At 45.9% G+C, this 27201-nt stretch overlaps 1 protein-coding gene across 1 annotated transcript in view; it reads right to left on the minus strand.

Annotated features, from left to right (window-relative positions):
• Nucleotides 1-1973: 1973 nt before the first annotated feature.
• The window catches only part of LOC133356474 (metabotropic glutamate receptor 7-like), a 75991-nt gene continuing 50763 nt past the window's right edge, over nucleotides 1974-27201 (minus strand). The window contains exons 4-5 of the mRNA XM_061574005.1: nucleotides 13811-14060; nucleotides 1974-5227 (exon numbers count right to left, since the gene is read on the minus strand). Of these exons, the coding sequence (XP_061429989.1) occupies nucleotides 5175-5227; nucleotides 13811-14060 (303 nt within the window). The 3' untranslated portion in view covers nucleotides 1974-5174. The remainder of the gene's footprint in view (nucleotides 5228-13810; nucleotides 14061-27201) is intronic.

Genomic DNA, 27201 nt, shown 5'->3' on the forward strand with positions numbered 1-27201 from the left:
TGCCGTGCCGGCCTTCATAGGCGCTCGCTAACAGCACTTGCCCCAACAGTCTGTTAAGGCTACACGGGGGATATTTGTCTTTTTGTCTTGTACTTTACTATAAAATATAGGCGCCAGAATCTGTATGGAAATTCACTGCACGCAGCTCGCGTCCCGTGCCAACGATAACTGGAACGATGCTTGTCCCGATATTACTGTGTGTTGTAAACCTTCCTCCACCCGGCAAAGTCCATTCATAAAAAAAATTCACGTGTTATCAAACGTGGCCAGGATGTATTACTGCTTCAGCAGCATTAGGCACTTACCAGTCAGTGTTTGAACCATAGAGGCCGATCTTGACACCTCTGGAACCGATCATCGGCATGTCCACTCAGCTCCACATCATCCTGTACCACATGAGCCAATCTCTTCTCTAGCCCGTGCCCGTTTAGCCCCCCTCTGTCCCGCCAAACAGAAGCTGTTTGGGTTTAGCAGGGGCTGGGCATGCGGACTACGGGACCCAGCCAAAGCAGCCTTGCCTGCCGGAGGTGGTCGCAGATGGGAATGTGTCCAGATCTTTCAAAGATCTGAAAGCTCCTCAGTATGGATCGTAGGTAAGCGAGCCTGAATGTTTCAAGCAAGTGGAGATGTTCCTTCAGAGGGGGTCCAGGTTTCGCAAAGAAACAGGGAGGGGCATAGCTGTGCCCTCTAACAGACTGTTGGGGCAAGTGCTGTGAGCGAGCACCTATGAAGGCCGGCACGGCACACGAGGGGGTGGGTGGCCAACACCACGCCCGGCCGCATTTGTCCCCCGAGTGGCGATGTTTACTCACCGCTCCAGGTACTCATTTGAGCCTGAGTCGACCTAGGGGAGGCCCATCACCGTTTCAGTCAATCGCCACCGTGAGCGGGAATCGAACTCGGCTCGCCGTGTTCGTAGGGTACACGCTTACGAACGCAACTCACGGACACACACACGCGCGCACTGGTGACAAACTTGTTTTTCATTCTAGATTTGAAGTTTTCGTGACTGCAAGATCCATACTCTTTGGTTCTTTCGGTAAAGGTCACGTAGGTGAAATAATACAATGAAAACAAATGACGTCGTGATTTAATTAATTAATTTTTATTATACTCTTTTTCACCTACGTGACTTTACCGAAAGAACCAAAGAGTATGAACTTTTTTTGTTGTTCTCAGAAGTGTAAATGGATGAGTGGCTCCGAGTGTGAAACGTTGCGCTGGCGGCGTGTGATGGCAACGTCTTGCGAGCCCGGGTACCGTAGTTTCAGCCGTGCACCGATTCCCTGTCGGGGCGTGAATCATCCACGCGATTCCAGCGCTCGTCCTGCAAGGGGCAGCTTTTGTTTCCTGCTTTGGAGGCAAATTTACGGCGCTTCATTTTTTGTGTAGTTTTTTGTATTTTAATGGAATTTGGGGGAACTGACCTTTAAAGTATTTACATTTCTCCCTGTAGAGTAAGTTGTGAGTGACCTTTTGCATGCCTTCACAAATTGGAATCCATATGCAGCAATGCGCATTTCATCTCGAGTTAGTGCTGTGATGTTACATTTTTATCAGTTTTGTGGTTAATTATTACCATTGTATCTTGAGCGAACATCACTTTTAATTTGTAGTACGTAATTATCATTGTTATTTGGGCAGTTAGTCAATCGGCAGGTTATCTGTGGTGGAGTAAATTGTGGATGACTTCCACCTCGACCTAAATGTCTGGACAGTGTGAAAGAGTTTGGTGATTGGACAAAAAAAACTTAAAACATTGGTAGTGGGGAGAGAAAAGAGTACGTCTACCGTGGAGATGGAGTCACAAAATCTTCTCAGATGCAGGTTCCATATTGCTCCATCGTGTAGGAGCGTGAGAGGGCGACGGGGTGGAAGCCTTCATCTGGCAGTGGATCGATCGCGGATGATGATGACGATGCTGATTACGACTGGCGGCTGTTCAATAACGTGACGCCTCACTTTGTTGGAAGCAGCTTCAACATAATCATTTTTATTTCAAGTGGTATTTATAAAAATGTTCATTCCATTTGGCAGCCCGCAATAAAACAGTGACAAAAACCACCACTCTCTATTCTGTGAAATGTCTTACAGCACAGCACGAAGAAGCATTTGCCAGCAATTGGGTACAACGCAAACTTTGACCAGAAACAGACTGTACAGCAGATCTCAGTTCCAATTAAACATCTAGAAAACATTAACGAGGATGGTTTAAACAGGCAATGCAAGCAGGAATTTCATCATGGATGGGGGCGGGGGGGTTAGTTTTTTTTGTCATTTTCATTTTGCAGTCACATAGAAATGCTTTGGAGTTCGGTGGTTTTCAAAATTCCAGCCCCACCATCAGTTCTGAATCTAGTCCAGATTTCCACATTAGATTTCAGTCCAGATTTGAATCTGATCCCAGTCCGGAGTTCTGAATCCAGTCCTGATTTCCACATTGTATTTACGTCCAGATTTGAATAAGGCTCCAGTCCAGAGTTTTGAATCCAGTCCAGATTTCCACATTAGATTCTAGTCCAGATTGTAATCCGAATCCAGTCCAGAGTCCTAAATCCAGTCCAGATTTCCACATTAGATTTCAGTCCAGATTTGAATCCGAATCCAGTCCAAAGTCCCGAATCCAGTCCAGATTTTAATCCGAATCCAGTCCAGAGTCCTTAATCCAGTCCAGATTTCTACATTAGATACCAGTCCAGATTTGAATCCTAATCCAGTCCAGAGTCCTTAATCCAGTCCAGATTTCCACATTAGCTGGTCTTTCTCTCTTTTTTTCGTCTCGCTTTCTCGCACGCTCAAGCCAGGACAGCCCCACCCCCCCCCCGTTTGTGTCCCGTTTAAATTGGAGAAACTTGGAACAATCTGGTGAGCGGATCGCGACTTTAAAGGAACTGGCATTTTTGACAATCGGGCACCTCGAGGAAGCAACGGAAACGAATTTCGACTCAATACCTTTTTAAAATGAGGTCACAGACGACATCACGAGGTTCAGGCAGGGTGATGTAAACGGATGCTGTTTACACTGGGATATAGAGTGTCTCTCTCGCTCTGTTGATCTCTTACCCCTTTAATCGTGTAATAATCATATATTTGTTTCAATATCCCCCCTGTTGACAAACATCCTTTGACTCAAGCATCTTCCTCCACATTAGAAGCTTCGCGCCCAAAACTCCACCACCGCCACCACCACCCCAATGCAATGCGGTTGCTCTATATCAGTAACAAATGTTTGCCTTTTGTTGACGGCCCAGCGCGCGCTGCTCTGGAGTAAAATCTTTTATTTCTCTCTCTCTCTCTCTCCAAAAGAACTTCCATCGGTTATCGCCTCAAACGGAAGTAACGCAGAAAATGTAACAAAAATCCGGCGTTGCAAGTTCGAGCTGGAGAACGTTTTTTTTTCCATTCGTGTGCCTTCGTTTTCACGCCTCTTTACCACCAACCACCCACCACCCACCGCCAAAACCCCATCCCACAACCCACCGCCGCCACTTCCCCGACCTCTCTCCATCAGTCTTGAACAGCATCGCGAGCGAGCGAAATCTTCGAGACGAGCGAAGCAGCGGGCGGCCGGCTGCTCACGTGGTCCCACCACCATCCCCAGCTTTGTTCGCTCCGCTCCGGCGATAGAGGCTGCCGTGAATTCGCGAGGAGCAGGAGGGGGGGGGGGGTGAGAGAGAAGCGAGCAGGTTGCGCTGCAAAGGAGGATTCTTTGTTGGTGTGGTTTTTGAAAAAATATCTTTCCACCAAATCTATTTTGTTTTCACTTTAACTCCTGTTGGGTTGTTGTTGTTGTTGCGTTATCTCAATGTGATCCACGGATGTTGTTGTTGTTACCTCCTTGTAACCCACCGTTGTTGTTGCTGCTGTTACCTCCTTGTGACCCACCGTTGTTGTTGCTGCTGTTACCTCCTTGTGACCCACCGTTGTTGTTGCTGCTGTTATCTCCTTGTGACCCACGGTTCTTGTTGTTGTTGTTGCTTTATCTCATTGTGACCCACGGTTGTTGTTGTTGCATTATCTCATTGTGACCCACGGTTGTTGTTGTTGTTGCATTATCTCATTGTGACCCACGGTTGTTGTTGTTGTTGTTGCATTATCTCATTGTGACCCACGGTTGTTGTTGTTGCATTATCTCATTGTAACCCACGGTTGTTGTTGTTGCATTATCTCATTGTGACCCACGGTTGTTGTTGTTGTTGCATTATCTCATTGTGACCCACGGTTGTTGTTGTTGTTGCATTATCTCATTGTGACCCACGGTTGTTGTTGTTGTTGTTGCATTATCTCATTGTAACCCACGGTTGTTGTTGTTGTTGCATTATCTCATTGTAACCCACGGTTGTTGTTGTTGTTGTTGCATTATCTCATTGTAACCCACGGTTGTTGTTGTTGTTGTTGTTGCTTTATCTCATCGTGACCCACGGTTGTTGTTGTTGTTGTTGCTTTATCTCATTGTGACCCACGGTTGTTGTTGTTGTTGTTGTTGCGTTATCTCATTGTGACCCACGGGAACCCAGCCATCATGGCGACATCGCCACCGTCTCTCTCTTCCGCGTGCATCATCCTCCTCCTCTTCCTCCTCCTCTTCCTCCTCCTCCTCTCGTGGAGGAGAAGAGACTCGCGCGGGTGCACGTGACACGAGCAACGTAGAAATAGCAACGTCATTGCACGGATTTTTTTTTGTAAAAGTGTTTTTTTTCTTCGTCGCCATCGTCGTTGTTGAAGTTGTTGTTGATGTCGTTAGCAGTTGTTGTTGTTGTTAGTAGTTGTTTTAGTAGTAGTAGGAGTATCATTCTTCTGAATGAACTCCAGGGTTCATTCAAGGCTAAAGCGGAACCTTCCGTCAGCGCGCCACCACCCAGGTGTGCGAAGCTAGTCAGGCCCAGGCCCCCACCTCACCTTGGGAGGTGGAGGAGGTTGCAGCTGTCGATGATGATTGGAGTGATTGATCGGCTGAGTGATTGATCGGCCGAGTGATTGATTGGCCGAGAGTCGAGCGCAAAGTTTTTTTGTTTTGTTTTCGCTTTAGATTCCAAGACCACGCGCGGAGCCTTTATCGCCTTTCTTGTAAACTTTTTTTTGGGGATGTGCTTGGCTTCGGCAGGGGGTCATCTCTCTCACTGGCTCCCTTCCCCTCCCACGACCCCCGTTCACATCCTCTTGTCTGTCGCCGTCTAACCCGTGTGGTTGCTGTAGTTTATGTACGTGGCCTTCTTTCCCGGGTCGGCTATTCTCGACACGGAAATGATGAAGCGTAAACAATAACAACACAAATCAAGCAAAGAAAGTGGGATGTAAATAATAAATGCACACACACGCACACGCGCACAGGGACAAGAGTGGGGTTAGCGCATGTTCGTTTGCACGCACGCGCGTGTCCATGCACAGGTTCACAGTTGAGTGTGGGCGGGCATGCGGCAATTCATCTCCGCGGCGAATCGAGTACAAACAATTTGATTGCGTCTTCTTGGTTCTTTCGGTAAAGTCACGTAGAAGGGAAATAATCAAATAATAAAAATGAAACATAATAAAATAATTCTCACGACGTTTAGGCCACAATGCAAGCAGCCGTCCTCAGGTGAAGAACAGGTCTGTCGGAAAGAGACAGCGTCTGAATGAACACCACCAGGCTTGGAAGCGTATATTTAAGCTGGGTTGGAGGGGGAAGAGCGCCCTGACAAAATAATTTGCATATCAATAGAAATTTAGCATATTTATGTTTTATTTGTATTACTTTATTATTTCCCTTCTACGTGACTTTACCGAAAGAACCAAGAAGATGAATCCCTGCAGTCACGAAACCTTTAAATCGAAATTTAATTTGATTGCGTTTTTCATCTCATTCGTTGCCGTCTCGTTTCGCCAAGAACTCTGTCCACCCGAGTTCGAGTCCAGGCCACGGGTTCTGCCCTCCGACGCAACCCTCACTCATCTTCACCAACCCACACTGACCAGCGTGGTGAAGTATTGTCAACAAAATTTTGATTTAAAACTTTCGTGACTGCAGGGATTCATATTCTTGGTTCTTTCGATAAAGTCACGTCATCAGGTGTGAAATCCACAGCAAGAAAATTTAATTGCTGTGGATTTCACACCTGATGACGTGACTTTATGATGATTGCTTGTGTTGCAGTCGAAACGTCGTGATAATCTTTATTTTTTACATTAATATTATTTTATTATTTCTCTTCTACGTGACTTTACCGAAAGAACCAAGAATGTGGTCAACTAGCCACCGTGACCGACACGGCATGGGAAGGCCGTCATCCAGCAGTGGATTTACTAAAGGACTGTGAACAACAATAATAATACTCATCAGCATATATTCATTCTAGATTTGAAGCTTTCGTGACTGCAAGGATTCATACTCTTAGGTTTTTTTCGGTAAAGTGACGTAGGTAGTAAATAAGTAATACAAATAAATAATAAAAATAATAGAAATAATAATATCAATAAAATAAAGCATTATTTATTATTTTACTTCTATAATTATTTCTATTATTTTTTTATTATAATAGAAAAAATAATAGAAATTGAATAATACAATATGTATTACTTTATTTTGTATTATTTCTATAATTTTTAGTATTCATGTTTATTATTTATTTATTTTTCCCCTACGTGACTTTACCGAAAAAACCTAAGAGTATCATATATTCATTATACCATGGATGTCAAAATATCTGCTGGCACAGTCGCAGTCCACCCGTCTTTCAATCAAAACACAAACTCGTGCCTCTGCGTTTTGCCTGGAACGGGGGCCCCATAATTTTCAGCGGAGTGCGCTTGCCAATAACATCCGAGGAATCCGTCAACACGTGTGTTTAACAGGCCTGACTCCGCTGATGAGACTCAAGGATTTCAAAACCGGTCCCGACTTTTGCTCGCCTGAAATCAACTGCCGCTCAATAGCCTTGGTGTGGTAGGCCAAGAGGCTGACGGAGCCAAATTGACGAGACTGTTTTATCTCCGCGCAGAGACAGAACGAAGTTCTTGCTGACTGTGCACTCTCAATCGCAATGGTCTCGTGGTTCAACTTCTTGGTCGGGTGTCGTGTCAGCCCATCGAACATCGATTGACCAATTCCTTAAACACGCGATTCGAAATGCGAGTTCGGAAAGGAACCGGCGAATCAACACGTGCCTTGCGAAAAGGCCTTGACCCGACACAGCCTACCGTGACGACGGCTGCCTTTAATCCTAGCGCCCACAGCTGTCGACGAAGCACAAACCTGCAGTTGCTTACACATTCATTAAACACAGCAAACAGTAAACCTTGCTTATGTAAAGTACTCGGCACAAAGTCGTGCTTTGTGCAGTCGTGGAGAATATAAGTAGCAAAATAAATAGGCAGGCGACGTCTCCTTCATGCATCTGTCCCTTAATTATTTTCACTTTCCATCAGTCACGAGACATTCTGACAGTGCCTCATTTCAGCAGCATTGGTTCGGTACGGGGCGCCTAAGTGGTGAGATGTCATCTCCCTCGTATGCAGGAGGTCGTGGGTTTGATCCCGATCCCGACCCTGACGCCTGTATAGTTGGATTTCGCATGTCTCTTTCTCTCTCTGTGGTCGCGTGGATTTTTATCCGGGACCTACGGGTTTTCCCTCCATATTTAGAATCAACGTGCGTTTAGAGTATTTGACTGCTACACATTTACACGTAATGATAAGCCACTTAATTGAGCTTTCATTTGTGGCCAGGTCGCTTTTGAAAAAAAGAGCTATACATCTCAGTAGGCCTCACCTGGTCAAATACAAACTAAAAACAGCACAAACATAATCTGGGCCGGTTTTTACATACACTGTCTCATCAGCAGTCAGGCTTGCTTGAGCCATGACATATTTTGTGTGCCGTATTTTTATGTTGCTGTGTATTATATCGTTTTGTGCAGAAGTGAGAGCCATGTCATCAAGAGTGGGGCCTTGCATCTAACATTGCGCCGTGCTGCTGCATTGGTTAAAACAAGCCTGCCTCTGCTGATGAGTCTCTACACGTTAAAACCTGCCCAGAGCGTGCTTAGATCGAAGCATTGCATACGACTGTGTGGCAGCTGATGGGTTGTGTAAGGGTCACTTTGAATGACTACGTGGACGGACGGATTCGTGGAGACATTATCCGTGTAAATAAATGTATTAGCTAATATTTTTTGTTTAAAATTAATTAGCTACGTGTGTTTGTGAGAACTTTTCCCCACGGTATGAATCCAAATGTATTAAAATGAGAACAATAATCGCCTTACGCAGTCTTCCGTTCAAATGAAAAATAATACCACGTTAATTAGACAATGTTCGTTTGCATTACGCGGACATCAGACTTAATTACGGCTCTTGTATTTTTTTGTTCAGAGAAAGGAAGAAGAAGACCAAACGTAAATATTTATTAAATAAAAACAAACTTCCACTGTCAACAAACCCAAAAATATTCCGCATCGATTTGTCGGGGAGGAGACTGCATTCGATTCTCGCTCAATTAATGCAAATTAATTAATACAAATGACAAAATATTTATCATGAGACCTCCTTTGCCAGTACCAAAATATGAGAATAGGTTTTTCCCCTTTTTTCTGCCAACAAAACAAATGTTAAGATGTTAAAACAACAAACTGAAACCTTTTACATGGAATCACGTCTGCATTAACCACAATGCTTGTGGTCAGAATGCAAACAAAAAACACACTGTGATAATATATGCATTGTCTTTGAAACTGATTGGTCCACACCAGAGACAGCTTTCTTTTGAGCCTCGTCTCAAACGGCGCTAGACCAGAGGACGCCAAAAGTCTAACATCGTTTGAGACGAGGCTCCAAAGAAAGCTGTCTCTGGTGTGGACCAATCAGTTTCAAAGACAATGCAAATATCAGAATACGTTTTTTGTTTGCATTCTGGCCACAAGCATTGTGATTAATGCAGACATGATTCCTTGTAAAAGGTTTCAGTTTGGTGCGTTAACATCTTAACACAGCTGTTTTGTTGCCAGAGAAAAGAGGAAAACCTCTTCTCACAAAATATTTAATTTCGTTTGTTTCCCCCCCCCCCCCGCGCCTCCCATTAGCACGATTGGCTACGTACGGTGCGAAAGAAGTTCAACGTACATACGTACAAAGTCAGGACACGCGGGGTCATTTAATTTATTGTCACGCTGGCATTAAAACGTTTTAATTGTGTATCCTTGACGTTCATATTTTATCTGTTATCAATTTCTACTTTTCATATCCCTCTGGTGGTCACCGCAAATGTTGTCGTTTTAAAAGCAAAAAAAAAAACTCGACCAAAAACTCCGAATGAATTGAGACGAAACATAATTGATGAACGTTCAGATAATCCAGCTGCAATCTTCGATTAAAAACAAAGTCCAACATTCATTTAAAAATATAATCCATGCAGCATGCATTCGTGCGAATGAAAGGCAGTTTGACCATTTGTTATGATAAATTTCCCTTTGTGATTTGTTAAAATAAACTTAACAGCCACACGTGTGATAATTGTTTTTTTTACCCTTTTATCTGGCAAAAAAACTGACACCTTTTTTACAAAGAGTCATGTTTGCATTGACCACAATACCTGCGGTCGGAATGCAAACAAAAAAACACAACTCTGATAATGTATGCACTGCCCTTGAAATTGATTGGTCCACACCCGAGACAGATTTTCTTAGAGCCCAGTCTCACATGGTGTTGGACCAGATGACGCCAAAAGGCGCACAGCTCAAAGACAATGCACCATCAGAGTATGGGAGCTCGGGATAAGCATTTACACCATTGGAACCTCCTTTGCCAGTAGCAAAATATGATAATTGTTTTTTTTACCCTTTTATCTGCCAACAAAACTGACACCTTTTTTTTGTAAAAGCCCCACGTGTGTCCTGACTTTTGGGCCACCCTGTATAGATTTTTTGACACGCAACGTTCACGCACACGAGGAACATTTCAACCGGAACAAGTCATGGGGCCTTTTCTCTTGAGCGTTAAGGTCACTTTAACCAAAGCGTGCAATGTTAGTGGAAGGTAAAGTATATTTTGATCGTGCAAATGAAGACAATAACAGAAGAAGAAAAACAACAACTCAACAACAACAACAACGAACCATGCACGTGATTATAATTTACTACTATAATACTGGTCAACGCACTTTTCTGGCATAAGGTATTCCAACGGATTTAAGGTAATTTTGGGGTGCTGATTCCAAATATGGCATCAGTTTTTGTCCATCACATCAGGTTTTTGAGATATCAAATATTGCATTTTCAATAGAAACTGCAGAAGATACATATTAAATAAATGTGGATATCTACATAAAATGATATTATAAACACACTAACCTAAAAATACAGCACCGTATTTTAACACTAAAGCAGTCACTGACTCGCAACAACTTGCAATCATAAGTGACAGAGTTAAATTCGGGTAAAATCAATGAAAATGGGGTATGCCGATAGCATAAAATGAGATGTGATAGAGCAAATCTGAGGTCAGATTTGGAATCAGCACCCTGAAATTAGTCTAAAACAGCTACAAAAGTCCAGGCCAGAAAAACATGTTTTTTTTTGTTGACTAATGTAATGAGACATCAATGTTTGTGTCCGGCGCGTAAACGTCACTCCACGTGGACTAGCCCCCCTCCTTAATAATCATGAACAGGTTACGTCCTTACACCATTGGTACCTTAGTTACCAGTAAAAAATATGATAATTGTTTTTTTACCCTTTTATCTGGCAACAAAACTGACACCTTTTTTACGAGGAGTCATGTTTGCATAGACCACAATACCTGGCGTCATCTGGTCCAACCCATGTGAGACTAGGCTCTAAGGAAAGCTGTCTCGGGTGTGGACCAATCAACTTCAAGGACAGTGCATACATTATCAGAGTTATGTTTTTTGTTTGCATTATGACTGCAGGTATTGTGGTCTATGCAAACATGACTCCTCGTAAAAAAGGTGTCAGTTTTGTTGCCAGATAAAAGGGTAAAAAAAACAATTATCAGGTTACGTCCTGTTCTTTGGGTCTTTCGGTATAGTCATGTAGATAGGTCCAAAAGAAAATAACAAAAAAATAACAACAAAAAACTACGACGTTTCGATCACAACACAAGCGATGGTCATCGGGAGAAAAAAAGAGGGGGAAAGCTGCTGAGGCAGACTGTTTTAAAGGTTTGAAATGGGTGTAGCCCAAGGGTCATAAACGAAGTGGGCGGGGCTAGTGATGTTAATATGAGAGCGGCCTTCACGAGGAGGGCACGGAGGTGGCTATGTCAATGTGAGATATTAGCATATTCTAAGGTTTTCGGTAAGGTCACGTAGGTAAAAAATTAAAATTAATAAAAGTAAAATAAAAATAAAATAAAAATCACGACGTTTCGGAGGCAACACAAGCTTCCGTCTTCTGGTGGAACCGTCACAGCCACGATTGCTGTATCAAGTAAGAGAAATTCCAAGAAAACAGTCCTTGTTTATATACTGGTTGAGGGTGGGAGGAGCCAAGGTAGGCACCTGGATATTATTTTTGTGAGGTTCGGTGCGGCGGAAACACGCTGTTAGGAATGCACCTTTTGAGCCTTACTTTATTCATTTTAATTTTTTACCTACGTGACTTTACCGAAAACCTTAGAATATGAATCCTTGCAGTCACGAAAGCTTCAAATCTAGAGATTAGCATGTTCATGGGAGATCGCAGAGCAGCAACGTCGAGCTCGACGTGCAAGGTGGCTGTGTTAGTGTGAGAAATAAAGTTTATCTGGAAGCATATTATATTTTTTGCGACATAGAATTGTAATGTATTACTTACTGTTAGTAGCTCAGCTTATTGGAGAGTATATGAAACTATGTAGTTTATACTTTAGTTGTTTACGTGGTGGTTTATTTACTGCTGCTACATACTATTAACATTCCTTCCCTTTATTAATGTTACCCCTATTCCCTCCCTTTGATGCTACTAATCCTGCATAATGCACGGGCATAATATGACTTTAAACCCCCCGCCAAACCTCCTACGCATTTCACAAGTAGTACTAATTGCATATCTGCATTTCCCATAAATATGCTAAATTCCTCTTGATATGCAAATTCTTTTGTCAAGGCGCTCTTCCCCCTCCAACCCAGCTTAAATAGACGCTCCAAGCCAGGGGTGTGTCATTCAGACTCTGTCTTCTCGACAGACCTGTTCTCCACCTGAGGACGGCTGCTTGCGTTGTGGCCGAAACGTCGTGAGAATTTTTTTATTATGTTTTATTTTTATTATTTTATTATTTCCATTCTACGTGACTTTACCGAAAGAACCAAGAAAATGTAACCTGTTAATGTAAAATCAAAGAGCCGAAAATAACAACTAACATCGGAAGGTGGTAGGATGGGAACATCACAGCCAGTTATGACAAACTGGTTGATAACGTCCTTCCAATGATTGCTCAGTTTATACCCGTCTTCTCGATTGAAGTTGTGGCTTTGTCTGTATATGTGGATGGCTTCATGAACGAATATTTGTTGATAGCCAGTGGGTTTGCAAAGAGCCTTCGTCTTAGAGAAATCTATTTCGTGTGTGCCCACCGCATTAAAACAATGATCAGCCATGGTCGAGGTATTGGTCCTACCGTGTTTCAGATCTGCCTTGTGTTCACGAACACGGTCCGAGACATGTCGCTTAGTTTCCCCAATGTAACTACTGCCGCAGACACAGCTTAGCTTGTAGACACCGGGGGGTATTGCATGTCAGGGATCACATCCTTCACATATGGGATCAGACCACGAAATCATGAGGAAAACACAAGATCCAGGTTCGATTTAACACGGTACATAAAATTCGTGATCTGATCCCATCTGTGAGGGTTTCCTCCGTTTTTTCCCGCTTTCCTCCTCCCACAACAGCGGACACGGCACATGTCCTCAATGGCGTTGGCCCAAACATGCCAATGGAGTCTCCTCAAAAAGAGCCTTTGGACTCAATGTAGCTGTCCTGGGTAAACAACAATCAGCATTATATCACTGAGTGCCATTGACCGCAGTAGCGTCCCTTGCCCCGGTGACATTTACAATGAGCACGGCATAAGCATGGCAAAGCATACTCACGCCATACAATAACGACAACAAAAACGCGCGTTGATTCTCATCGCACGTGCATACGATTTTAAACAACGCTTGAAACGCAATCTCAGCTCCCTCTTCAGAGGAGGCCCTTCCACCACCGATGCAATTGCAGGGCCTGCACCTGCTCCATCTATGCCCCAAGGACAATCAGCTTCCTCCGCCTGCCTCGCGCCGTGATAATTTTTCAACTGGCCAGGTTTCTGGCGAGCGTTTCAAATGTCCCCCCCCCCCCACCTCCTCACCCCCACCCGCAGGGGAAACGTATTCCGAGCGACTCATCGGCCACAGCAGCTTGCGCCGCCGACGGCCGTCAAAATCGACAACTTTGTTCTCAACGCTCGCTCCCCAGAGGCGGTCAACTTCCCACGCTCATCAAGTGTCGCCCGCCCGACCGCCCGTCCGCATGTCAAATCGTCGTCATTGCCAGAGGCGGCGTCTCGTGCGTGCCGACGAGCGGCCTCTCAAACTCGCCGCCGTGACTTTGAGAGGCCACCACAATGTTACACCACCACCCCCCACTTCTCCCCCGGAATCAACGCGACACGGGGGGGCGGTGGTGGTGGTAGTGGTGGCCGATTGTGTGGAGCGGCGTTGGCCGAGGGAGGTGGCCGTGCCGCCGTCACCCGCGTGCTAGTGGCGGCGAACTCAACGAAGTAAACGAAAACGAAAAACGAACTCGATGTCGAGAAGGAAACGGAGGGAGCGGATACATACTTGGAGCTCACTTACTGTTGGGCTCGGCAGCGTTCTCGCAGATCTCCGTCTTCGCCTGACCGTTGGGGCGTTCGCCCGACTTCTGGGACAGCTTCTGGGACATGGTGGCGGCCGTGACCACGGCCTTGAAGCTGCGCTTGCGCTTCTGGACGTTGAGCTCCGGGTGCAACACGATGATGTAGACCTTGGGGAAGAAGAGCATCCCCAGCGACACGGTGGCGCTGAGGCTCATGGAGATGGTGAGGGTCGTCGTCTGGATGTACATCTGCGCGTGGGTGTCGGGCGGGTGGGAGATGCACGGAGGAATAACGAGAGTATCGTTAACAAGAGCAGCAGCAGCTGCAGCAGCGTCATCAGCAGCAACGTTGACAAAAAGCATCGACAGCATCAAGAAATTTAACACGTAGGCTTTCGCGACCAATATTATTCATAATCAACGTTTTTGGGTTTAGATCGCGTTATTTATAAATGTGTCGTAACCCTCCACCACCCGACACGGCCAATCAGTAAAAAACTGTCACGTTGACAAAAGACAATTAGTTCACTGCTTTAGCCTACCGGTGTGTTGAAGCGTGAAACCACAACAATTTACAATTTGAGTACGACGTTTCGCTGGTAATTGCATCCAGCATCATCGGGCAATTCGCCAGAACATGACCGACATCAACGGAATCATCAACACTAAACATTAGTGGCATCATCATCATCAGGAGCAGTGCTAATGTCATCAGGAGTAACGTCGATAACATCATCAACAGCATCAGCACAACACCAGCAACATCCACAAAAGCATTAACAATGAACATCAGCAACATCGACAATGGCAAAACATATCATCCACCACATCCGAAGCGGCAACATCATCATCATCAGCACCATCAGTACAACAATCTCTTCTTGACATTCGGTTTAATTTTCTGTTTCAGTTTTTTTTTTATTAGGTATAGACCTGTGAGCCATGTGGCTCTTGACTCGGGTGCAACCGCAACAAACAAATCATGAACAAAGAACATCTTAAAGTGACGTTTCGCAACAGAAACATCCAGGAAAAAACTGTAAAAATCTTCCACCCTCCACCAAAAGAAGTGAATTAACTTAATGTGGCTTGCGCCCATTAATACTGCTGCTGGGACACGCAGGCGCTACACAAGTTGGAACTAGACACTTGTTTTGCTGCTGGGGTCAAATCCTTCACAGCGTTCTTCATCGCAAGGCCACCAGGGGCCTCTGGTGGCCTCTGGTGGCCTTGAGTGCGTCCCCTGAAGTTGCGGTCTCCCACAACGCACAAAAAGAGACAACAACACACCGCATCATCGTCATCGTCGTGATGCTGTCAAACCCAACCCAAGGGTTTCTCACACACTGATGATGTCTGATCGGCGAAAGTACCCCCCCCCCCCCCCGCCCGCCCTCTGAAAATTAGCGAAGAACGCTGCCTTCATTTATAAACTCCGAGTGAGTTGACAGAAGCGATGTAGATTTGGTTTTCCAGACTGTGTGTCTTGTCACTCAGCAACACACCCACTCACCACACCGCAGGGCACAACAACACACCCACTCACCACACTGCAGGTCACAACAACACACTCACCCACTCACCACACTGCAGATCACAACAACACACTCACCCACTCACCACACTGCAGGTCACAACAACACACTCACCCACTCATCACACTGCAGATCACAACAACACACTCACCCACTCACCACACTGCAGGTCACAACAACACACTCACCCACTCATCACACTGCAGGTCACAACAACACACTCACCCACTCACCACACTGCAGATCACAACAACACACTCACCCACTCACCACACTGCAGGTCACAACAACACACTCACCCACTCATCACACTGCAGATCACAACAACACACTCACCCACTCACCACACTGCAGGTCACAACAACACACTCACCCACTCATCACACTGCAGGTCACAACAACACACTCACCCACTCACCACACTGCAGATCACAACAACACACTCACCCACTCACCACACTGCAGGTCACAACAACACACTCACCCACTCATCACACTGCAGGTCACAACAACACACTCACACACTCACCACACTGCAGGTCACAACAACACACCCACTCACCACACTGCAAGTCACAACAACACACTCACTCACCACACTGCAGGTCACAACAACACACTCACTCACCACACTGCAAGTCACATCAACACAGCCACTCACCACACTGCAAGTCACAACAACACACTCACCCACTCACCACACTGCAGATCACAACAACACACTCACCCACTCACCACACTGCAGGTCACAACAACACACTCACCCACTCACCACACTGCAGGTCACAACAACACACTCACCCACTCACCACACTGCAGGTCACAACAACACTCACTCACCCACTCACCACACTGCAGGTCACAACAACACTCACTCACCCACTCACCACACTGCAGGTCACAACAACACACTCACCCACTCACCACACTGCAGATCACAACAACACACTCACCCACTCATCACACTGCAGGTCACAACAACACACTCACCCACTCACCACACTGCAGATCACAACAACACACTCACCCACTCACCACACTGCAGGTCACAACAACACACTCACCCACTCATCACACTGCAGGTCACAACAACACACTCACACACTCACCACACTGCAGGTCACAACAACACACTCACCCACTCACCACACTGCAAGTCACAACAACACAACTCACCCACTCACAACACTGCAGGTCACAACAACACACCCACTCACCACACTGCAAGTCACAACAACACACTCACTCACCACACTGCAGGTCACAACAACACACTCACTCACCACACTGCAAGTCACATCAACACAGAAACTCACCACACTGCAAGTCACAACAACACACTCACCCACTCACCACACTGCAGATCACAACAACACACTCACCCACTCACCACACTGCAGGTCACAACAACACACTCACCCACTCACCACACTGCAGGTCACAACAACACACTCACCCACTCACCACACTGCAGGTCACATCAACACACTCACCCACTCACCACACTGCAGGTCACAACAACACTCACTCACCCACTCACCACACTGCAGGTCACAACAACACAACTCACCCACTCACAACACTGCAGGTCACATCAACACACTCACCCACTCACCACACTGCAGGTCACAACAACACACCCACTCACCACACTGCAGGTCACAACAACACACTCACCCAACAACAACAGCCACCGTTCGCCACTAAGTGGCGGTGACGTCACAATGGCGATTGTGCCTGGACAGGTGCACTTTGAGGTCACGTGACGTGCTGAAAGCTCGCTGGCAGGAGATCACGGGACAGACGCAGGTGCCACGTGCGTAAAGTATAGCAAAGAACACCCGCACAGCTTCAATAGACTGTTGGGGCAAGTGTTGTTAGCGAGCACCTATAATAGCCGGCATGGCACAGTAACCACGCCTGGCCGCGTTTGTCTCCCAAGTGACGATGTTTACACACCACCCCAGGTACTCTTTTTAGGCTGCTCGACCTAGGGGAGGCCCAGGACGAGTTCAGATAATCGTCACTGGTGGTGGCCGTGATCGGGAATCGAACTCGGGTCGATGGGTTCGTAGCACAGCGCGCTAACTGCTGCACCACCGCTCGTCCCCCCCCCCCCTCAAGACACAAACACACAGACACATCCCAGCAATGTGATACAACCCACGGTCAACATGTTCAAATCATTTTAATAAACAATGTACGCACCCACTCTCGCTCTTGCTTTCTTTGTTTCTGTTGATGCCGCAGGCTGGCAAGGGGTCCCCCCCCCCCAAAAAAAAAAACCCCGTCCCATACACACAGCGAGCGAATTATTCACGAAGAATTAATTGTGTATTTTTTTTTTACTGCGTCTGTTGGACCGTCCTCAATGCTTAGTTCTCGCAGGGCAAACCCACGGTCTCTTTGGTCACGCTGGCCGCGTACCACCGTGCCAGTTGGCCGATTCGGCGAATCCCGGCTGTGAGACACACCTGTCGAGTTTGGCGTTTTCGCCTCCTGAGTTCACAGTTATTTTAGTCCCACTGTGATGTGTGTCGTGCGCGCCGTGTCGGCCTTCATAGGTGCTCACTAACAGCACTTGCCCCTACAGCCCGACGTGGGGCAACATTGGCGCTCTCACTACAATCCACGCCGCTCTCCATCACTCACTACGGGCGCAGTGTTCCCTCCTTAGTTCCCTCCGTATTCCCTCCGTATTGTTCACTATGTATTGTTCCCTCCTTAGTTCCCTCCTTATTGTTCCCTCCGTATTGTTCACTACTTATTGGCCCCTCCTTATTGTTCCCTCCTTATTGTTCCCTTTTTATTGTTCCTTCCTTATTATTCTCCCGTTAGTATTCCCTCCTTATTGTTCCCTCCTTATTGTTCCCTCTTATTGTTCCCTCCTTATTGTTCCCTCTTATTGTTCCCTCTTATTGTTCCCTCTTATTGTTCCCTCTTATTGTTCCCTCCTTATTGTTCCCTCCTTATTGTTCCCTCCTTATTGTTCCCTCCTTATTGTTCCCTCTTATTGTTCCCTCTTATTGTTCCCTCTTATTGTTCCCTCTTATTGTTCCCTCTTATTGTTCCCTCTTATTGTTCCCTCTTATTGTTCCCTCTTATTGTTCCCTCTTATTGTTCCCTCTTATTGTTCCCTCCTTATTGTTCCCTCTTATTGTTCCCTCCTTTTTGTTCTCCCGTTAGTATTCCCTCCTTATTGTTCCCTTCTTATTGTTCCCTCCCTATTGTTCCCTCATTATTGTTCCCTTATTGTTCCCCCGTTAGTGTCCCTCCTTATTGTTCCCTTCCTTTTGTTCCCTCCCCATTGTTCCCTCCTTAGTGTTCCCTCCTCATTGTTCCCTCCGTATTGTTCCCTCCTTATTGTTCGCTCCTTAGTCACCAACTTGCTCTGGGCGTCATTTGGGCTATCCGCGATTCGCATCCGGAAGTCTACGCGACTCCCGGCTGCATCGGGAGAGAGGGCGAGAAGTGATGAGAGTGAGTGATGAGATAACGTTATGAGATGCATCATCAATGCATCACTGTAAGGTGATGTATAGCATCATAATAATTAAAGGTAAGTTTATTCATAAACTATTATTCGATAATTTCATGTTGATTCTAAGCTACTTTATGATTATAGCTAATTCGTGTTGTTGTTTAACTCCGACGATTTGTATGTAGTTAATATCTCGCCTACGTACTTATTTAAGGCAATGCATTTCACAGATTCCGTGGGGCCGATGTCATAATTTTGGCCTTGCCAGAGCTAGACCAAAGGCCGCAAAGAGGTGAACACTCCAAGGACAATGCAAACGAAGCCATAGAAGAGGCTGTCACTGGTGCAGGCCAAGCCATTTCAAAGACAACGAACACATTATGAAAGCATATTTGCATTTTTTACCACGAGTATGTGTGGTCAATGCAGAATTGATGCCTCGTGATAGGTGTGTCTATTTGGTGTTGGAACATCTAAACACCCGCTGTATTTATGCCAATAAGGCTAAAGCCATAAAAACAAAATCCATGAACATTAACGGCCCCTTAGTTAAGATGCTGATGACGATGATGACCCATTCAGAATCCTCCAGCAACATCTCATTCTCTCGCGGTAGGACATCACACGGCGTTCTCTTTCCGTATCACTTCACCGGTAGACGCTTAACACGACACAGACGGCAACATGCACCGCTGTCATCATCGCCGCCGCTGCTGCTGCTGCTGTGCTACTTGTGATATCGTTTCATTGTCTTGTGACGCAAGCATTTGCAGTACTCCACAACCAAGTTCAGTTGTCGGTCGTCACCGCCGCAGACTGCCAACGCCACATCGGTTATCCAAGAAGGCTGTCAATTTGCAACAATTTCGGGACGGCCTTTTTTAGTAGAAGCGCAGCCCCTGCAAGTGCTTGGCTCGTGTCACTGCCGGCAGAAGGGCGCAGCACTCAAGAGAGAGCTCGAGACCAAAGTTAATTGAACTCTTCCACGCCGGCCAGACGTTATTGGAAGAAGTGGGCGTACAGTCATCAAACGTTACCCGACCACGCACGAACTGCCTGGTCATAAACTTCACTGTGGTGCACCCATTGACACTTCAGGGTGTGCAGAGGCGGTGCGTGGGGGTGGTGGTGGTGGTGTGGGGGCGGATTTAATAAACTGGCACCGTTCGAAATGCTTCGCCGAGATCTCAAACGGGCGACTGCCTGGATCGCACTTTTTTTCAGAATCATCAGAATATTTGTTTGGACGGCAGGAATCCGATGAGCTAGTAAGCTCTTGTTCGCAGATGCCCAGTAATGTGCGCAGCGCACTAACCAGTAAGTCGCAGCAGGGTGCCTCTGAGCATGGCTCGTTCCGAGAGAGCAAACATTGGCTCTCTGGAGCCACTGGAAGATGTGGTGTGCAGCAGAGGTCGCAACCGGGTACCCGATACCCGTACCCTATCCGATATCCGGCTACCCGTACCCGGCCGGGTACGGGTAGCCGTTTGCGACCCTGGTACGGCCGGGTACGGGTACGGGTAGGCCGTGAGTCACTGGTGAGTAACCGTTTGTCACTCATTTCGGGTAGGGTACGGGTACGGGTAGGGAACGGGTAGCCGTACCCGGCCGGGTACGGGTACCCGTTTGCGACCCTGGTGCGGCCGGGTACGGGTACGGGTAAGGAATCAAAACCCGTTTACGACCTCTGGTGTGCAGTGATAACGACGCTCCTCCGCATAGCGTCGCGAGCAATTTATTTCATGTTCGCCTTGTTCGCCCGCTGGTTATGGTTATTTTCGAGAAGAGGAGATGCGTTAGTCCCGTTTTGTGTGCGTGTCAAGAGTGCGTTCGTGAGGTCTTGCATCGGGTTCCTTGTTAACAACGAATAGCGGGCAAGGCGAGCAGCAGCAGCAGCAGCAGCAGACGCGACCGTGGAAGTTTACAGCGAGCAAAGCAACCCAGAGCAGCTTTTGTCTGGCCACGCATGTCAGGCCGGGAGTTGTGAACGGTTTAGAAACTTCTTCGTGCCTTTTCTCGGTAAACAAACATCGCCTCACTTCGTCTGTCTTTCTCGCCCCTTCTCGAATTGGTACGAGAGTGTGTGCGCCGTCTTAGTTTTGTTATCACCTGCGTTTAACACGTAGCCGGATTTCGCGACCATTATTCTTCACTGGATTCGAAGCTTTCGTGACTGCAGGAATTACTCTTTGGTTCTGTCGGTAAAGTCACGTAGAAATGAAATTAAATAATAATGTAAATAATTATTTAATTTCTTTCTACGTGACTTTACCGAAAGAACCAAAGAGTAATATTATTCACATTTAAGTTTTTTTGGGGGGGGTTACATCGCGTAAATATAAAGAGTGAATATTGTGGGTTTACTCTGTTGCAGTAACCAGCTGGCACGTGTCGTTCACGTGACAACCCACACTATGCCGGCTGCGTCGGGTGGAGGTGGGGCTCACAACACATTTACACTCAGGCGTTCTCACCCGAATAACACAAAACACCCCACTAATATTATGCATACAAATATTGTCCGCGTGTTGAATTGGCAAGCTTGTGATTGGCAGCGTCTCTCTCTCTCTTTCTGTATAACATCTGAGTCGCCTCTGGCAGCGAAATAAACTAACTCTCACATGCCTCGATCATTACACTGGTCAACAAAAACAATTTCTGGCCTGGACTTTTGCAGCTGTTTTAGACTAATTTCAGGGTGCTGATTCCAAATCTGATCTCAGATTTGCTCGATCACATCTCATTTTTATGCTTTCGGCATACCCCATTTTCATTGATTTTACCCGAAATTAACTCTGTCACTTATGATTGCAAGTTGTTGCGAGTCAGTGACTGCTTTAGTGTTAAAATATGGTGCTGTATTTTTAGGATAGTGTGTTTATAATGTCATTTTATGTAGATATCCACATTTATTTAATATTTTTCTTCTGCTGTTTTAATTGAAAATGCAATATTTGATATCTCAAAAACCTGTGATAGACAAAAACTGATGCCAGATTTGGAATCAGCACCCCAAAATTACCTTAAACCCGTTGGAATACCTTATGCCAGAAAAAGTGTGTTAACCAGTGTTATTATTGTTGCAGCATGCCAGCTCCCGACGATTCCCTTCCTTCAATGCGAACAGATATATCGCCGAACTCTCTTTCCGCTTTATAAATAGTCAAAAAAAATTAGTATTCGTACCAATACAGAATCCAGTAAGAACAAAATTAATCTCAAGGAAAACTTTTTGGGAGATGATCGTCAACTCACACCAAACGTGACGTGTAGAGAAATGTTTGATGAATTTAATTCAGTACAATCTTTACGTTTGAGTATTTTTCATGTCTTTTTTTTTAATGAACCCGTCACGTGACGGGCAATTGCATTCGAATTTACATTGGAATTCATTTGAAAGTCACTCTCAATCTTGATTTTAAGCTTTCGTGACAGCAGGAATCCATACGCTTTCGGTAAAGTCATCAGGTGTGAAAGAAACACAGCAGAATGACTGCTAACACAGCAGGAGGACTCATCTTCTTGGTTATTTCGGTAAAGTTACGTAGAAGGGAAATAATAAAATAATAAAAATAAAACATAATAAAAAAAGATTATTATATAATATAATTTTATTATATTATAATATTATTATATTACTATATAATATAATTTTATTTTTATTATTTTATTATTTCCCTTCTACGTGACTTTACCGAAAGAACCAAGAAGATGAATCCCTGCAGTCACGAAAGCTTTAACTCGAAACAGGAGGACTGCTAAAGTCACCACACCTGATGACGGTTGATAGTGTTGCGATCGAAACGTCGTAATCTATTATTATTTTTCATACCTACGAGTGATTGGGCCCGCGAGTGGCGCATGCCTAGAATCCCTAAATATGGCAACGGGATGCCCCCCCCACCCCCCCTGTCGTTTGTCACAAAGTGTTCCCGCTCATCAATATTGAATCCCAGCCCCCTAGCCCCTACCCCCTGAGCCGCCTTAATCCTGACTCCTCGCCTAAGGAGGTATCCAGTTAAGCGGAGGAAGTACAGTAAACCAAACGCTTTAAGGTGTTTTTTTTTTATTTTTTAAAGGGAGAATACGGGTGGTTATTAATACGGCAGACGGTACCCACGGCAGGTTTCGCTCACTCTGTGCGGGATAGATTTGCGCGATTTCACGGCGCATACGCGGCTCACCAATTTCTGTCCAAAAATCGCTCTGTGCGGATTTAATTCACTCGCACGCGGCTATGCGTTGGGACGTGGGGACAGCGTTGTGTGTGTGTACTGTGTGGTGACAACATTGTGTGTGTGTGTGTACTGTGTGGTGACAGCATTGTGTGTGTGTGTACTGTGTGGTGACAACATTGTGTGTGTGTGTACTGTGTGTGACAACATTGTGTGTGTGTGTACTGTGTGGTGACAACATTGTGTGTGTGTGTACTGTGTGGTGACAGCATTGTGTGTGTGTGTACTGTGTGTGACAACATTGTGTGTGTGTGTACTGTGTGTGACAACATTGTGTGTGTGTGTACTGTGTGGTGACAGCATTGTGTGTGTGTGTGTACTGTGTGGGGCAACATTGTGTGTGTGTGTACTGTGTGGTGACAGCATTGTGTGTGTGTGTACTGTGTGGTGACAGCATTGTGTGTGTGTGTACTGTGTGTGACAACATTGTGTGTGTGTGTACTGTGTGTGACAACATTGTGTGTGTGTGTACTGTGTGGTGACAGCATTGTGTGTGTGTGTACTGTGTGGGGCAACATTGTGTGTGTGTGTACTGTGTGGTGACAACATTGTGTGTGTGTGTGTACTGTGTGGGGCAACATTGTGTGTGTGTGTACTGTGTGGTGACAACATTGTGTGTGTGTGTGTACTGTGTGTGACAACATTGTGTGTGTGTACTGTGTGGTGACAACATTGTGTGTGTGTGTGTGTACTGTGTGGTGACAACATTGTGTGTGTGTGTGTACTGTGTGGGGCAACATTGTGTGTGTGTGTACTGTGTGGTGACAACATTGTGTGTGTGTGTGTACTGTGTGGTGACAACATTGTGTGTGTGTGTACTGTGTGGGGCAACATTGTGTGTGTGTGTACTGTGTGGTGACAACATTGTGTGTGTGTGTGTACTGTGTGGTGACAACATTGTGTGTGTGTGTGTACTGTGTGGGGCAACATTGTGTGTGTGTGTACTGTGTGGTGACAACATTGTGTGTGTGTGTGTACTGTGTGGTGACAACATTGTGTGTGTGTGTGTACTGTGTGGGGCAACATTGTGTGTGTGTGTACTGTGTGGTGACAACATTGTGTGTGTGTGTACTGTGTGGTGACAGCATTGTGTGTGTGTGTACTGTGTGGTGACAGCATTGTGTGTGTGTGTACTGTGTGGTGACAACATTGTGTGTGTGTGTGTACTGTGTGGTGACAACATTGTGTGTGTGTGTACTGTGTGGTGACAGCATTGTGTGTGTGTACTGTGTGGTGACAGCATTGTGTGTGTGTGTACTGTGTGGTGACAACATTGTGTGTGTGTGTGTACTGTGTGGTGACAACATTGTGTGTGTGTGTACTGTGTGGTGACAACATTGTGTGTGTGTACTGTGTGGGGACATCATTATGTGTGTGTGTACTGTGTGGTGACAGCATTGTGTGTGTGTGTACTGTGTGGTGACAACATTGTGTGTGTGTGTACTGTGTGGTGACAACATTGTGTGTGTGTGTGTACTGTGTGGTGACAACATTGTGTGTGTGTGTACTGTGTGGTGACAACATTGTGTGTGTGTGTGTACTGTGTGGTGACATCATTATGTGTGTGTGTACTGTGTGGGGACATCATTATGTGTGTGTGTACTGTGTGGGGACAACATTGTGTGTGTGTGTACTGTGTGGTGACAGCATTGTGTGTGTGTGTACTGTGTGGGGACATCATTATGTGTGTGTGTACTGTGTGGTGACAACATTGTGTGTGTGTGTGTACTGTGTGGTGACAACATTGTGTGTGTGTGTGTGTGTACTGTGTGGGGACAACATTGTGTGTGTGTGTACTGTGTGGTGACAGCATTGTGTGTGTGTGTACTGTGTGGGGACATCATTATGTGTGTGTGTACTGTGTGGTGACAACATTGTGTGTGTGTGTGTACTGTGTGGTGACAACATTGTGTGTGTGTGTGTACTGTGTGGTGACAACATTGTGTGTGTGTGTACTGTGTGGTGACAACATTGTGTGTGTGTGTGTACTGTGTGGTGACAACATTGTGTGTGTGTGTGTACTGTGTGGGGACAGCATTGTGAGTGTGTGTGTACTGTGTGGTGACAACATTGTGTGTGTGTGTGTACTGTGTGGTGACAACATTGTGTGTGTGTGTGTACTGTGTGGGGACAACATTGTGTGTGTGTGTACTGTGTGGTGACAACATTGTGTGTGTGTGTGTACTGTGTGGTGACAACATTGTGTGTGTGTGTGTACTGTGTGGGGACAGCATTGTGTGTGTGTACTGTGTGGTGACAACATTGTGTGTGTGTGTACTGTGTGGGGACAGCATTGTGTGTGTGTGTGTACTGTGTGGTGACAACATTGTGTGTGTGTGTACTGTGTGGGGACAGCATTGTGTGTGTGTGTGTACTGTGTGGTGACAACATTGTGTGTGTGTGTACTGTGTGGTGACAACATTGTGTGTGTGTGTGTACTGTGTGGTGACAAGATTGTGTGTGTGTGTACTGTGTGGGGACAACATTGTGTGTGTGTGTGTACTGTGTGGTGACAACATTGTGTGTGTGTGTGTACTGTGTGGTGACAGCATTGTGTGTGTGTGTACTGTGTGGTGACAGCATTGTGTGTGTGTGTACTGTGTGGTGACAGCATTGTGTGTGTGTGTGTACTGTGTGGTGACAACATTGTGTGTGTGTGTACTGTGTGGTGACAGCATTGTGTGTGTGTGTACTGTGTGGTGACAGCATTGTGTGTGTGTGTGTACTGTGTGGGGACAACATTGTGTGTGTGTGTACTGTGTGGTGACAGCATTGTGTGTGTGTGTACTGTGTGGTGACAGCATTGTGTGTGTGTGTACTGTGTGGTGACAGCATTGTGTGTGTGTGTACTGTGTGGTGACAGCATTGTGTGTGTGTGTACTGTGTGGTGACAGCATTGTGTGTGTGTGTACTGTGTGGTGACAGCATTGTGTGTGTGTGTACTGTGTGGTGACAGCATTGTGTGTGTGTGTACTGTGTGGTGACAGCATTGTGTGTGTGTGTACTGTGTGGGGACAACATTGTGTGTGTGTGTACTGTGTGGTGACAGCATTGTGTGTGTGTGTACTGTGTGGTGACAACATTGTGTGTGTGTGTACTGTGTGGTGACAGCATTGTGTGTGTGTGTGTACTGTGTGGTGACAGCATTGTGTGTGTGTGTACTGTGTGGTGACAACATTGTGTGTGTGTGTACTGTGTGGTGACACATTGTGTGTGTGTGTACTGTGTGGTGACAACATTGTGTGTGTGTACTGTGTGGTGACAACATTGTGTGTGTGTGTACTGTGTGGTGACAACATTGTGTGTGTGTGTACTGTGTGGTGACAGCATTGTGTGTGTGTGTACTGTGTGGTGACAACATTGTGTGTGTGTGTACTGTGTGGTGACAACATTGTGTGTGTGTGTACTGTGTGGGGACAACATTGTGTGTGTGTGTACTGTGTGGTGACATCATTGTGTGTGTGTGTACTGTGTGGTGACAACATTGTGTGTGTGTGTACTGTGTGGTGACAGCATTGTGTGTGTGTGTACTGTGTGGTGACAACATTGTGTGTGTGTGTACTGTGTGGTGACAGCATTGTGTGTGTGTGTACTGTGTGGGGACAACATTGTGTGTGTGTGTACTGTGTGGTGACAACATTGTGTGTGTGTGTACTGTGTGGGGACAACATTGTGTGTGTGTGTACTGTGTGGTGACATCATTGTGTGTGTGTGTACTGTGTGGTGACAACATTGTGTGTGTGTGTACTGTGTGGTGACATCATTGTGTGTGTGTGTACTGTGTGGTGACAACATTGTGTGTGTGTGTACTGTGTGGTGACATCATTGTGTGTGTGTGTACTGTGTGGTGACAACATTGTGTGTGTGTGTACTGTGTGGTGACATCATTGTGTGTGTGTGTACTGTGTGGGGACAACATTGTGTGTGTGTGTACTGTGTGGTGACAACATTGTGTGTGTGTGTACTGTGTGGTGACAACATTGTGTGTGTGTGTGTACTGTGTGGTGACATCATTGTGTGTGTGTGTATTGTGTGGTGACAACATTGTGTGTGTGTGTGTACTGTGTGGTGACATCATTGTGTGTGTGTGTACTGTGTGGGGACAACATTGTGTGTGTGTGTACTGTGTGGTGACATCA

This window comes from Lethenteron reissneri, chromosome 54, assembly GCF_015708825.2.
Source record: "Lethenteron reissneri isolate LAM-NWPU_2019-01 chromosome 54, ASM1570882v1, whole genome shotgun sequence".
Classification (NCBI taxonomy): Eukaryota; Metazoa; Chordata; class Hyperoartia; order Petromyzontiformes; family Petromyzontidae; genus Lethenteron; species Lethenteron reissneri.